The sequence below is a fragment of the Vulpes vulpes genome, chromosome 2, assembly GCF_048418805.1.
Source record: "Vulpes vulpes isolate BD-2025 chromosome 2, VulVul3, whole genome shotgun sequence".
NCBI classification, from domain to species: Eukaryota; Metazoa; Chordata; class Mammalia; order Carnivora; family Canidae; genus Vulpes; species Vulpes vulpes.
In genome coordinates this window covers 57,985,370-57,999,315 of record NC_132781.1, presented here as the reverse complement: position 1 = coordinate 57,999,315, position 13,946 = coordinate 57,985,370, and the positions used below count along the sequence as shown (strand labels likewise).

The window sequence follows — 13,946 nt, the reverse complement described above, 5'->3', positions numbered from 1 at the left end:
GAACACTGCTTAAAAGAGTTCAGTAACAAATTGAACAAACTGACATTTATCCATAACTCCTCTTTTTTTTTTTTTTTTTTTTTACAGAGAGAGAGGGAGAGGGAGAAAGCGTGAGGTCAGCAAGGGGCAGAGGGGGAGAGAGAGAGAGAAAGAATCTTAAATAAATTTAAAATTATTTAAATCATACAACTAAGGCAGTGCTTAAAAGGTAAGTGCTTATATTAGAAGAGAAAAAAGTTGTTAGGTCTAAGTTTAAAAATATAGAAGTTAAAAGAGCAAATTAAAATCAAAGTACAGGGGATCCCTGGGTGGCTCAGTGGTTTAGTGCCTGCCTTCGGTCCAGGGCGTGATCCTGGAGTCCAGGGATCGAGTCCCACGTCGGGCTCCCTGCATGAAGCCTGCTTCTCCCTCTGCCTGTGTCTCTGCCTCTTTCTCTCTGTGTCTCTCATGAATAAATAAATAAATAATCTTTTTTAAAAAATCAAAGTACAGTTGACCTTTGAACAATGCAGGGGAGAGGGGTTTGGAGTGCCAGCCCCAGCATAGTTGAACGTCTACATATTGGGCGCCTGGCTGACTTAGTGGAGCATGTGACTCTTGATCTTGGGACTGTAAGTCTGAGCCCCACGTTGAGTGTAGAGATTATTTAAAAATAAAATCTTAAAAAAATAAAAAGGATCCATACATAACTTTCGACTCCCCAAAATTAACTAAGAGCCTACTGTTGACTGGAAAGCCTTACTGATAACATAGAGAGCTGATTAACACATTTTATATGTATATGTATATGCATATGTATATGTATTATGTACTATATTCTTATAAAAAAAAAAGCAAAAGTTGTTCATTTGGAAAGATCACTAAGATTAATAAACTTTTAGCTAGACTGAAAAAGCAAAAAACAAGACAGGAAATATTACCCATATAAGGCATAAAATTACTAGAGAGCCTATATGGATTTAAAGGATAATGGAATATTTTTTTTGTTTTGTTTTGTTTTTAGGATAATGGAATATTATAAACAATATTATAAATTAAATAAATGAACTTGTAAGACACAATCAAAATTGACTAAGAAAAACAGAAAACAGGGGATCCCTGGGTGGCTCAGCGGTTTAGCACCTGCCTTTGGCCCGGGGCGCGATCCTGGAGTCCCGGGATCGAGTCCCACATCAGGCTCCCGGCATGGAGCCTGCTTCTCCCTCCTCCTGTGTCTCTGCCTCTCTCTCTCTCTCTATGTCTATCATAAATAAATAAATCTATAAAAAAAAAAAAGAAAGAAAAATATGAAAAGCCTCTGAAACAAGAAAACATGAAAAGCCTCTGAAATTGAATTTATAATTTAAAACCTTCCATAAAGGAAAACTGCAGGTCTAGATGGCTTCACTGGTGAATACTATCAACCTTTCAATGAAGAAATAATACCAATCCTAAAGAAACTTTAAGAAATAGAAAAGAATGAAACATATCCAACTCTATTTATGAAGTCAGTAATACCCTGATAACAAAACCACACAGAGACATTGCAAAAATAGAAAACTAAGTCCTGTACTCATTCATAACAAAAGATGCAAAGATCCATAAGGAAATACTAGCAAATTGAACCCAGAAATGCAAAAGGATAATAAGCGACCACAAAATACGATTAACCGAGATATTTAAGGTTGAACTTAAGTGTTAGAAAAATCAACCAATGCTATTCACCATGTTAACAGAATATGTATTAGATCAATTAATGAAGAAAAAGTATTCAACACTCTCCTATAACTATTCCTGATCAAAAAATATCTCAGCACATTAGGAATGGAAGGGAGCTCAATCAACCTGAAACAGGAGATCTATGAAAAACCAACAATTAACATCTAATCTATGGTAAAGCACTAAGTAATTTTCCCTGAAAATCCGGAACAAGGCAAGGATATCTACTCTTACTACTTCTATTCAATGTTTTACCAGAAGACCTAACTTTGAAATAAAGCACAAAAGCAAAAAACAAACAAACAAAACTCTACCAAAATAAAAGGCATACAGATGGGAAAGAAAGAAGTAAAACTATTTTTGTTTGAAAATGACAGGATAATATATCTACAAAATATTAAGGAATGTATAAAAAAGCAAATAGAACTAATATTTCAATTTCCTTGCAAGAGTGCAAGGAAACAAGGTCAATTTAAAAAACACCAATATAAAAAAAATAAAAATAAAAAACACCAGTATTTCTGTGTATTAGCAACACATGATTGGAAAATGAAATAAAAAATACAATTCTATTTATAATGCATTTCTGAACTTGAAATACTGTGGAATAAATTTATTAAGATACATATAAAATATATATGATGAGAGCCACAAAACATTACTGAGAGACACTGAAGACCTAAATAAACGTGGAAATACACATCATAGTCATTGATTGGAAGACTCAATATTATTATAATTATCCACAGATTGGTTACATAGATTAGATGCAATATCAATCAAAATGTGAAGCTGATGCTACATTTTACATAATTATGCAAAGGGTCTAGAATAACCCAAACACTTAAATTTTAGTAGGACTCATACTACAGGATTTTAAGACTTATTGTAAAATTGGAATAATCAATGTATTGGAGAAAAATGCCACTGGACACTGGAACAGAACTGAGTCCAGAAATATCTCTATACGTATATGATTGACAGATTTTCAAAAACATTACAAAAGTAATTCAATGAGAAAAGGATAATCACTTCAGTAATACTAATTTCATACCCATATGAAAGAAAAAACTATTGACCCTTATCTTACACTATAAACAAAAATAACTCAAAATGTATCATAGACCTGAATGTACAAAAGCTAAAGCTATAAAGCTCCTAGAAGAAAACTTGAAAAAAATTTTGTGACTTTGGAATAGGTGAAGATTTCTTGAATAAAACACAAACCACAAGAGAAAAAAACTGGTTAGCTGAAACTTCATCAAAAATAATTTTTTTTTAAGAAAGATTTTATTTATTTATTCACAAGAGAAATAGAGAGAGGTAGATACACAAAGGGAGAAGCAAGAAGCAGGCTCTGTGCAGGAAGCCTGACGTGGAATTCGATCCCGAGACTCTGGGATTGTGCCCTGAGCCAAAGGCAGAGGTTCAACTGCTGAGTCACCCAGGCATCCCAAAACATCATCAAAAATTTAAAAGGTACTGTTCAAGAGAAAGGCAAGCCATAGAATCCAATAAAATATAGCTGATAAGCACATGAAAAGATGTCCACATTATTCCCTGAAATACACATTGTACTACAATGAGATACCACTGTAAGTTCACAAAAACGAGGTACCTGGGTAGCTCAGTCAGTTGGGCATCTGCCTTCAGGTTGGCTTGGGTCGGGTCATGATCCCAGAGTCCTGGGACTGAGCCCCATGTTGGGTTCCCTGCTCAGTGGGGAGTCTGCTTCTCCCTCTATCCCTCCCCCTTCTCATGTGTGCTCTCTGAAATACATAAAATCTTTTTTTTAAGATATTTATTTATTTACTTATTTAATTTTTTTTTTAAGATTTTATTTATTTACTCATGAGAGACAGAGAGAAAGAGGCAGACACACAGGCATAGGGAGAAACAGGCTCCATGCAGGGAGCCCAGGATCATGCCCTGGACTGAAGGCGGCGCTAAACCGCTAAGCCACCCGGGCTGCCCTATTTATTTATTTGTTTGTTTGTTTATTCATGAGAGACACAGAGAGAGAGAGCCAGAGACACAGGCAGAGGGAGAAGCAGGCTCCATGCAGGGAGCCTGACGTGGGACTTGATCCTGGGTCTCCAGGATCACACCCTGGGCTGAAGGCGGCACTAAACTGCTGAGCCACCTAGGCTGCCCTGAAATACATAAAATCTTTAAAAAATAATTCACAAAAATGGTTGAAATTTAAGACTGACAACATCAAATGTTGGCAAGGATATAGAGAAACTTTTATACACGGTTGCTGGAAACATAAAATGGTACAAATACTCTGAGAAAAAGTCTGGAAGCTTCAAATAAAACTAAACACATACCTACCCTATGACCAAGAAAATACAAAACATATGTCTGAGCAGACTTGTACAAGAATGTGCGCAGCCACTTTATTTATAGTAGTCAAAAAGTTAAAACTGTCCAGGTGTTCATCAAAAGGAGAAAGCCTAAATAAACTCTGGTATATTCAGGCAATGGACTACTATTTAGTAATAAAGAGGAATGAGCTACTTCATAAATAAGTGAAATCAAGCTATAGTGAAAAAAATAAAAATAGCATCGCCTCTGGGGTAATGGGCACTGGACTAACTGGGAAAGGGTGTAGAGAGAATTTTCTGGAATGATGTTATGTTGTAAAACTTGATTGCTTTGAGTTCACATGTGAATGTATTTGTCAAAACTCACCTAATGGCACATGTTAGTTTTGTGCACTTCACTGTATATGAACTTTACATTAAAAAAAAGAAGTGTGGGGGATCCCTGGGTGGCTCAGCGGTTTGGCGCCTGCCTTTGGCCCAGGGCACGATCCTGGAGTCCCGGAATTGAGTCCTGCGTCGGGCTCCCGGCATGCAGCCTGCTTCTCCCTCCTCCTGTGTCTTTGCCTCTCTCTCTCTCTCTCTCTCTCTCTCTCTATGTCTATCATAAATAAATAAATCTTTAAAAAAATAAAAAATAAAAAAATAATAAAAAAATAAAAAAAGAAGTGTGTATGTGCATTATTTATATGCATGGTGAAGTTTGAGGGGTAAAGTCTATTGATGCCCATCATTTATTTCAAAATGCATCACAAAAATGAGATAAACTGATGAATGGAAAGAGGAAATGGATATGGACAAATATACCAAAGCAAATAAATCAAAATGTTAGCTGCAGAATCTAGCTTGAGTATATATGGATATTCACTGTTCAATTTTTTAATATTTAAAATTAACATAAAATGGAAAAAATATTATATTTTTAAACTAAAAGTTGCAAGAGACTTATAAATGTGCAGGCATAGGGGTGCCTGGGTAGCTCATTTGGTTAAGCAACTGACTCTTGGTTTCAGCTCAGGTCATGACCTCTGGGTCATGCTCAGGGCACCATCTGCTGGAGATTCTTTCCCTTTCCCCTTCCATCTGCTCCCCCTGCCCTCAAATAAATAAATGAAATCTTTTAAAAAAATGTTCAGGCATATTCGAAAAAGAACCAAATGTTACTTACAGAAATGAAAAATATAATGTCTAAAATTTTTAAGACCTCAGTAAACAGTTTTATGTGGTTATATGAATTCACAGAAAAAAACAAACCACTTAAGAGCAGAATGGACAAAAGATTTGAACACACTCTTCACAAACAGAAGCACAGAATAAGACATGAAAAGTTGCTCAATCTAAAAGCAATCCCAGAAATAAACATCAAAACCACAATGGACATCACTGTATACACATTAGAGTCACACGATATAAAGTAAGACTGCAACAAGTGCTGGTGAGGATTAGAGCAAGAGTAACTCTTACACACCACTAGTGAGTGTAAATTAATATAACCACTTTGTAAAACCTAGGAAAGTTGAAGATGCTTTGATAATCTGACCTCACATTCCATTTTTACATATATTCCCCATAAAAAATTTTATACATGTGTACCACGTAACTGATAGAAGATATCACAGTTGTATTGTTTATAATAATAAAAAACTGAAAATCTAAATTTCCATTATCAGTAGAATGGACAAGAAATTTTTTTGAAATATATTTAGTAAGATCTTTTTTTTTTTTAATTTTTATTTATTTATGATAGTCACACAGAGAGAGAGAGAGAGGCAGAGACATAGGCAGAGGGAGAAGCGGGCTCCATGCACCGGGAGCCTGATGTGGGATTCGATCCTGGGTGTCCAGGACTGCGCCCCGGGCCAAAGACAGGCGCTAAACCGCTGCGCCACCCAAGGATCCCAGAAATTTTTGATAAATAGTCAAACAATGGAAACTTTTTTTTTTTTTTTAAACTTTCTTTTTTTTAAAGATTTTATTTATTTGAGAGAGAAAGAGAGCAGGAGCAGGGAGACGGGCAGAGGAAGAAGTAGGCTCCCCACTGAGCAGGGAGCCTGATGCTGGGCTCCATCCCAGGACCCTGAGATCATGACCTGAGCCAAAGGTAGATGCTTAACTGCCTGAGCCACCCAGGTACCCCAAACAATGGAATCCTAGAGTGCAGTGAAAACAGATGAATAAAAGCTACAGTTGTCATCAACTTGGCTCAATCTCAGGAATATAATTGTAGGTGGAAAAAAAAAAGCAGGCCATAGAAGAATACATATAATATAGATCCATCAACATGTTGTGTAAGAATACAAATAAATACATGTGGCAAAGCTATAAAGAAAATGAATGATAATTATAAAATTCAGGATTTTAATTTCATTTGAAAGACAGGATCTGTGAGGGACTAAAAGGTAATGAAAATGTTCTACTTTTTTTTTTTTTTTTTAAGATTTTATTTATTCATGAGAGACACACACATAGAGAGAGAGGCAGAGACACAGGCAGACGGAGAAGCAGGCTCCATGCAGGGAACCTGACGTGGGACTCGATCCTGGATCCCCAGGATCAGGCCCTGGGCTGAAGGCAGCGCTAAACCACTGAGCCACCAGGGCTGCCCAAAAATGTTCTACTTCTTAAATTGGGTGCTAAGTATTCAGATATGCCTTGTATGGGTCATCTTTATACATTACATAATCATTTGTAAACACTGTATTGGATCTATTCAAATTTTATTTATACGGTATATTTAATAAAATATAATACACGACTCCTAAATACCTATAATGGTAAAATTGGTCTTTTTTTTTTTTAATTGGTCTTTAATATTCTTTGCCTACCCGAAAAATCTTGTGCATCCTCATGGTGGCTGAACAAAAGATAAATCTTGTAAGAAGCAAGCGAAGAAACTCATCTCCAAAAAACTGGAGAAATGCTTGATCTGTAAAGAGGAGAAAGATGACAGTAAAAAGATGCTTAACAGAAAAACACATTTCAAAAGGGAAGAAAGTTCAGGAGAACCTTCTCAAGTTTCCTGCCTTCAACAAATACCTTTAAAATTCAAACAATTTCAACAATATAAAACCATCATCTTATGTTAAGTGTGCAGTTAGATTAGTAGGGTACCTATTGAACGTGAATGGGTCAGTAGCTGGGCAATATCACGGTTGATTTTTCGAAGATATTCTTGACACTTTTCCCAAAGACCTCTGCGCATGCTTGACAATCCAGAGACAAATAGGAAGGCCATTAGAGGATTGTTCAAAAAGAGAGTGAAGAGGCTACCTCGTTGAGATTGATCTGTAATAACAAACATGTTATATATATAGACAACAATTTTGCAAAAGATAAGAGATGCATTTGAGGAATATTTTTTAAAAATAAAAATGTATAAAATTAAAGCTATATCATTAAACCATAAGCCAATAAAGTAGATTCTGCATGGAACTACAAAAAACATCCCAGGTACACTGCTTTCTTGAACAAACTTAAGATAGAGCTTAGTAAACTTTTTGCTGATCTCACCTACTCCCATAATTTCAGTTATCACTTATATGCCTACTGAGTCCCAGTTCTCTTATCTGCAGCCTAGACTGAGGTATAGAACTGCACTGTCTTACTATAGCTACTGGACACTTAAATGTAACTGATCCAGGGGCGCCTCAGTGGTTCAGTCAGTTAAGTGTCTACCTTTAGCTTAGGTCATGATCCCAGGGTCCTGGGATGGAGCCCCACATCAGGGCTGCCTGCTCAATGGGAAGCCTGCTTCTCTCTCTCCCTCTTCCTGCTGCTCCCCCTGCTTGTGCTCTCTCTGTGTGTCAAATAATAAAATCTTGGGGATCTTTGGGTGGCTCAGCGGTTTAGCACCTGCCTTCGGCCTGGGGCGTGGTCCTGGAGTCCCAGGATCGAGTCCTGCATCAGACTCCCTGCACGGAGCCTGCTTCTCCCTCTGCCTGTGTTTCTGCCTCTCTCTCTCTGTCTCTCATGAATAAAGAAATAAAATCTTTTAAAAAAATTAAAAATAAATAAATTAAATTAAATCTTAAAGAAAAAAGTGATTGGTCCAAACTGAGGTGCACTGTGAAATATAAAATACATGTGGGATTTCAAAGCCTCAGGACAAAAAGATATATTAACTTCACCTGTTAAACTTTTTTGTAAAAAATATTTTATTTATTTATTCATGAGACACACACACACAGAGGCACATAGGCAGAGGGAGAAGCAGGCTCCCTGTTTGGAGCCTGATGCGCAACTCAATCCCAGGACCCTGGGATCATGACCTGAGCCGAAGACAGATTCTCAACCACTGAGCCACCCAAGTGCCTCACCTGTTAAACTTTTTTAATATGACAACTAGAAAATTTAAAATGACCCGTGACTTATATTACCTTTCTATTGAACAGAATTGCTCTAGACTACAATATTCAATCTAAGTTTCAAAGGTACCTCAAACCTAACATGTCAGAAATTGAAAGCAAATTCTTCCCCCTTTTGTTCTCTACAAATGTACTTATCCAGTACCAACATTTCTACCAGCATCTTAGCCAGAAATCTGGAAGTCCACCCCTGCCTCCTTCCTCTCCCTTATTCCTTCATATCCAATCCATCACCAAATCCTGTTTGGTGGGCTTACATCTTTTGAAGCCACCACAGGTGACCTAGCTCTGGTCACTGCTGCCATCTCCCTATTTCCATCAGTGCTCCTCTTCAAGTCATTCTCCACAAGGTTAATGAATGCTCTTCTGTTCACAATCTTTTGATGGCACCCCACTATCCTCCATTGAATTCTCTTCACAAATCCTAAAAGGTTTTTCATGATTCAGTCACACAATCCCACACCTTATCCTTTCACTAGCAGGAAATACTTTAACTTCTCTAAATATTTCATAAACTGGGGCACTTGGCTGGCCCAGTGGGTAAAGCATGTGACTCTTAATCTTGGGGTTGTGAGTCTGAGCCCCATGCTGGATAAAGATTACTTAAAAAGAAAATCATAAAAAAATGTTCCATATACTCTCTCATCACAGAACTCTTATATCTGGGCTCACATGCTATTACTCTGCTAGAACATGCTTGTTAACCATGTCCCAGCTCCACATAATTCTATATATCCTTCAACTTTATTTTGACGTCTTTTTATCCATTTTCTTCACCCGCAAGGGCTGCTTAGGAGGTCCTCGTATGGGCTGCTTGTGCTTCCTCCTATGAAACACTAATAGCACCCACAAGAAATGCCTCCTAGGTTGTCTATCTCTTCAGCTAGACATGTGGCTCTGTGAGGAACATGCTGTATTTGTTCAGTGTTATCTCCAGTGCCCAGCACAGTATCTGATAAGTAAATGCTGCATAAATGTTTGTTGTATAGATGATGTAACTTGTGGTTCAAGGGAGAACTGGAGACTTTAGATACCAGAGGTGCAGGAACCTAATTAGGCCTCCCTCAAATACTTGGATAGCTGCTAGTTTTGTGCCCACATGGGCCACATTTAAGGGATTAGAGGTCTAAGATTTCTAGCAAAGAGATATGATACTGGACTAAAAAACATTAAGGACATATATTACAATAACCAGCATTAATAATAATAACCATTAAAAAATGATAGCACATACTGAATACTTACTATACACCCAGAATTATTCAATGAGGAGGTACTATTATTTTCTCCATTGGATAGGAAAGAAACTGAGGCACAGAATGGCTACATAATTTCCCAAGGTCACACAGCTAGTCAGTGGTTGAGTCAGGATTCTAACTCAATCAGTTTGCCTCCAGAGTCTGTGTTTTTAACCCTCTATGCAATAAAGGCCTTTTGGAACAAATTATGTTGGTATGAACCCATTAGATCATGAAATTTTAAATAAAGCTGCATCTTGACAAGACAAATTGACAGCAGAAAGTACTCTTCAGTCTTTGGCAGGGGTTAATTTCTCCAGAAATGACAGAAAACAGGTTAACAAAGTCCTCAAAGCAGGAGAATTTTACCGTTGTTTGAAGGTAAGTTCTATCCCTTAGTAATTTGACTTTTGGATACATGAACTTAATGTTTCTACATGTTTTTCCCTGTTAAGTAGCAAAACTTACCTTAAAACAACGGTGAAAAGTCTCCAGCTTCTCTCAGGCTTTCAAATGCTGACCATCACTTCCTGTGTCAAACTATGTCAGCAGACAGGACTTCTGGCTGGGAAGTAGCAGTAAAATGCCATCTCCCACAGAGAGACACCAGCACTATTCACAGTCAGGGAGATAGTGAAACAGTGACAAGTACTGCTAAGACAGTGTTAAGGTTTGTTTAGTTTTTACCTAGCTTAATGACTGGGAGTTAGAGTTCGATTTTACATGCTTATCAATGACATATTATTAAAGGCAGAGTCTTTCATTTCTCAGCCATCTGAGAAACAGCCATAACACTGACACACTGTCTCCCTGGCACACTGGAGAGAGGTTCTTTTATTTAAAAACTACAACAAGGTAAAAATATGAATAAAAGAAACCCTTTAAGTTGTGCCAGTAAGGTTATCCTAACACTTAGGCATAGGCTGAGAAGTTTTCTAGACCAGAGTCTTAAAAGATGCCTAAAATATGTAGCCAGAGATACAGGAAATCATGCTATCTGAATGACAACAAGCACACCAAAACAAAAACAAAAACAAAACACCTGCAAAACAAATTTTAAAATTCATGAGTTCCCCAACTGTAAGAGACCAAAAAATACCTTTTTCCTCAGGGATGATTTATCATTTCTTTTAGAATTATCTCAAGACCTAGTGGTAGCACATTAAAGAAATCTAGTTGTTGCAAGACTTCTCGGTTTATTTCAGATTGACACCTGCCACATTAAACACTATAAATCCACATGTGATCATTATAGGTGGGGAGACAAAGATTAGTATTATTTAAAATGTAAACAGTGTTTATTTGCAACCTGTGGATATAACAGGTAATAACAACATACCTTGTAAAGCTTTTGGATATGCTGTAGGAGAAAGCAAGCAGACTAGTGGCTGTCCAAATAAGTTTGTGAAATTCTGTAACATATAAGAATTTAAAACTTTCATTAGATTTGACCAAAGATAGTAATTTTCCAAAGCATGTCATTAGTGTATATAGGGCCTTTTACTCATAAGCAGATGCAGAAATATCAGTAACAGGTGAAGAGACTGCCATCCATGTATAATTACCATGCATAATAGACTTTCTTAACATGGTGAAGTTCATGAAAAGTAAACTACTGATTTTAAAATAAAGGCATATATATAGTCGCAATGTTACAGGGAGAGCTCATCTGGCTGTCTGCCAAGAGGCCATCTCATTGGGCAATATACACTAATATTTACTTGGATTTTCCAAGGTCTAGAATCTGGCTCTCAGCCCCACAGGCTCTAAGTCCTGACTTATTGGGGAGTAATCAGAGAAGACTGCAACCATTTCTCACTATGAATCAAATTAACTGCTCACACAGAATGATGTATAAAACCAGAATGTCAGTATGTTAATTTATAGTGAGAATTAAATCTGACACTCAAACTAGAACACTCTTGGTCTGATTAAGGATTTCCTTTCTCTAAAGGATGTAAAGACACAATATGTTCTTATAGAGAAATCTATTCTAAAGATATCATTACACTAATTTATTAAAATTTGAACCAACCTCAATAAAAATGGCCACAGATATTTTTTCCTGCAACTGAAAAAAATAATTCTAAAGTTCATATGGAAAAAGTAGATTAGCCAGGAAAACTCTGAAAAAGAAGAACAAAGAGAGGGAACTAGATTCACAAGACGCTGAAACATACTTTAAAGCCTCAGTAACTAAAAATATGTGGCACTGGCATTAAGAATAGGCAGAAGACCAATGGAAGAGAACAGAGAGTCCAAAATTAAACCCCAAAACACATAGGACTTGAATGTAAATAATAAAGATGATAGTTCAAATTAGGAAGCAGGAAAATTTGGAGTGGCTGATTTAGTTGGAAATGCATGCAACTCTTGATCTCAGGGTCTTGAGTTCAAGTCACACATTAGGTGTAGAGATTACTTAAAATAAATAAATAAAATTTTTTTTAAAGTAGGAAAATTTTTTTTCCATTGGGAAAAAACTAGATAGCCATCTAGAAAAAAGTTGGCTCCATACTTTGCACCACACACTTGATAATTCCAAATATATCAAAGCTTTAAATGTAAAAAAATTTAAACTATAAAAGTGCTGAAAGAAAATAAGGGTTCTTTGTTTTATAACTTAGAAGATCTTCCTAACTATTATGATTAAGATTAATAAACCCAGGGGTGCCTGGCTGGCTCAGCTGGAAGAGCAAGCAACACTTGATCTTGGGGTCATAAATTCAAGCCCAATGTTTGGGTATAGAGATTGCTAAAAATAAATAAATAAATTTTTAAAAAGAAGATTAATAAGCCCAGTTACAAAATCAAAGTCTTATGCATTGTAAAATACAGCATAAACGAAACCAAAAGTGAAATGAGCTGGGGAAAATATCTGCAAGGCACACTACAAAGATTAATATCCTTATTATAGAAAGAGCTTCTCCTAATCCATAAGAAAAAGACTACTCATCCAATAGAAAAATGGGCAGAAGATAACAGGAATTCACAGAAAAGGGAATACAACTGGCTCAAATACATCAAAAGAAGATCAACCTTATTAATAAGAGAAATGAAATCAAAGCTACACTACAATATCACTTTTTAACCTGCCAGTTTAGCAAAATTTCCATAAATTTGGGAATATACATTATTGACAAGAATATGGAGAAACAAATACATGTAGATCATAAGAGTATAAATAGGAACAAATTCTTTAGAAGATAATTTGGCAGTATTTATTAAATGCAAATGCATATTCCATTAACACAGGAATTCTACAACTAAAAATTTATGCTACCAATATATTCTCAAACCTGTGAATAACATTAAGCCCTAAGTTACTCCTTGCAGCACTGTCAGTAAAGACTAGAAACAAGCAAATGACCAGCAACAAGGGATTGGTAAAATGGTAAAATAAATTCTGGCACAACCATACAATGGGATACTATGCAGCTATAAAAAAAAAAAAAAAAAGAACCAAGACGTTCTTTATGAGAGGATATGGAAAGATCTCCAACTTTTATTTTGAGAGAGAGAGAGAGAGAGAGCGCGCAAAAGTGACAAGGGGCTCAGTCTCATGACCCTGAGATCATGACCCGAGGCAAAATCAAGAGCTGGCCGCTTAACTGACTGAGCCACCCAGGCACCCCTCCAATATTTCTCATTAAGTAAAAACAAAGTGAGCTACAGAACAGTTGTGTATATAGCATGTTATTACCACTTATATAGCTAAGAAGATTAAAACTATGTATTTATTTTGTCTTATATATACATTTAAAAAAATTTCTAGAAGGATAAACAAGAAACAGACAAAAGTGATTACCCATAAAGAGAGAATAACTGAGTGAATTGAGACTAGGAGGGATAAAGAGATATCATATAAGCCTTTTTCAAAGTTTTGATTTTTTGACTTTGTGAATATAGTATTAACATTAAAAAATCAAATAAAGTAAATTAGCAATTTCTTACAATCAAAGCAAAGAGAGGAAGTTGAATGATATTAAGAAGCATTCTTTAGATAAGGCAGCTTGAGCCATTTATCTACACTGCAGAGATGGCCTTCTGGATCTTTGGCCATGATCCTCTTGCTTTTGGATAACGTTAAAATGCAGATGGCTATTATTTATGTCCCAGGGTCTCCTTTTTCTTTGCTTCCCTTGTTGACCGACCTTTCTCTTCTTCTTTTTTTTTCAAGTGCGAGTTAGCCTAACAAGCCTGACTGCAATATTTTTGAAAGGCCTGCTTACAAGGTTGGGCTGTAGGCTGGCTTCTAGGGACTTAGATTTGGGGAGGGTTCCCACCATTAGCAGAACTGGTAAGAGTAGCTCACTTGACCT

At 36.5% G+C, this 13,946-nt stretch overlaps 1 protein-coding gene across 5 annotated transcripts in view; it reads right to left on the bottom strand.

The window, feature by feature from the left end:
- Positions 1-13,946, bottom strand: part of SCAI (suppressor of cancer cell invasion) — a 154,278-nt gene that overhangs the window by 6,620 nt on the left and 133,712 nt on the right. For 2 of the 5 annotated variants that reach the window (XM_026009290.2, XM_072748631.1), the window contains 3 exons: positions 10,964-11,036; positions 7,134-7,307; positions 6,848-6,948 (listed from right to left, as the gene is read on the bottom strand). In XM_026009290.2, the coding sequence (XP_025865075.1) occupies positions 6,848-6,948; positions 7,134-7,307; positions 10,964-11,036 (348 nt within the window). Of the gene's footprint in view, positions 1-6,847; positions 6,949-7,133; positions 7,308-10,092; positions 10,237-10,963; positions 11,037-13,946 lie in introns of those variants that run through there. The other 3 variants (XR_011999849.1, XR_011999851.1, XR_011999850.1) reach the window with 3 other exon arrangements.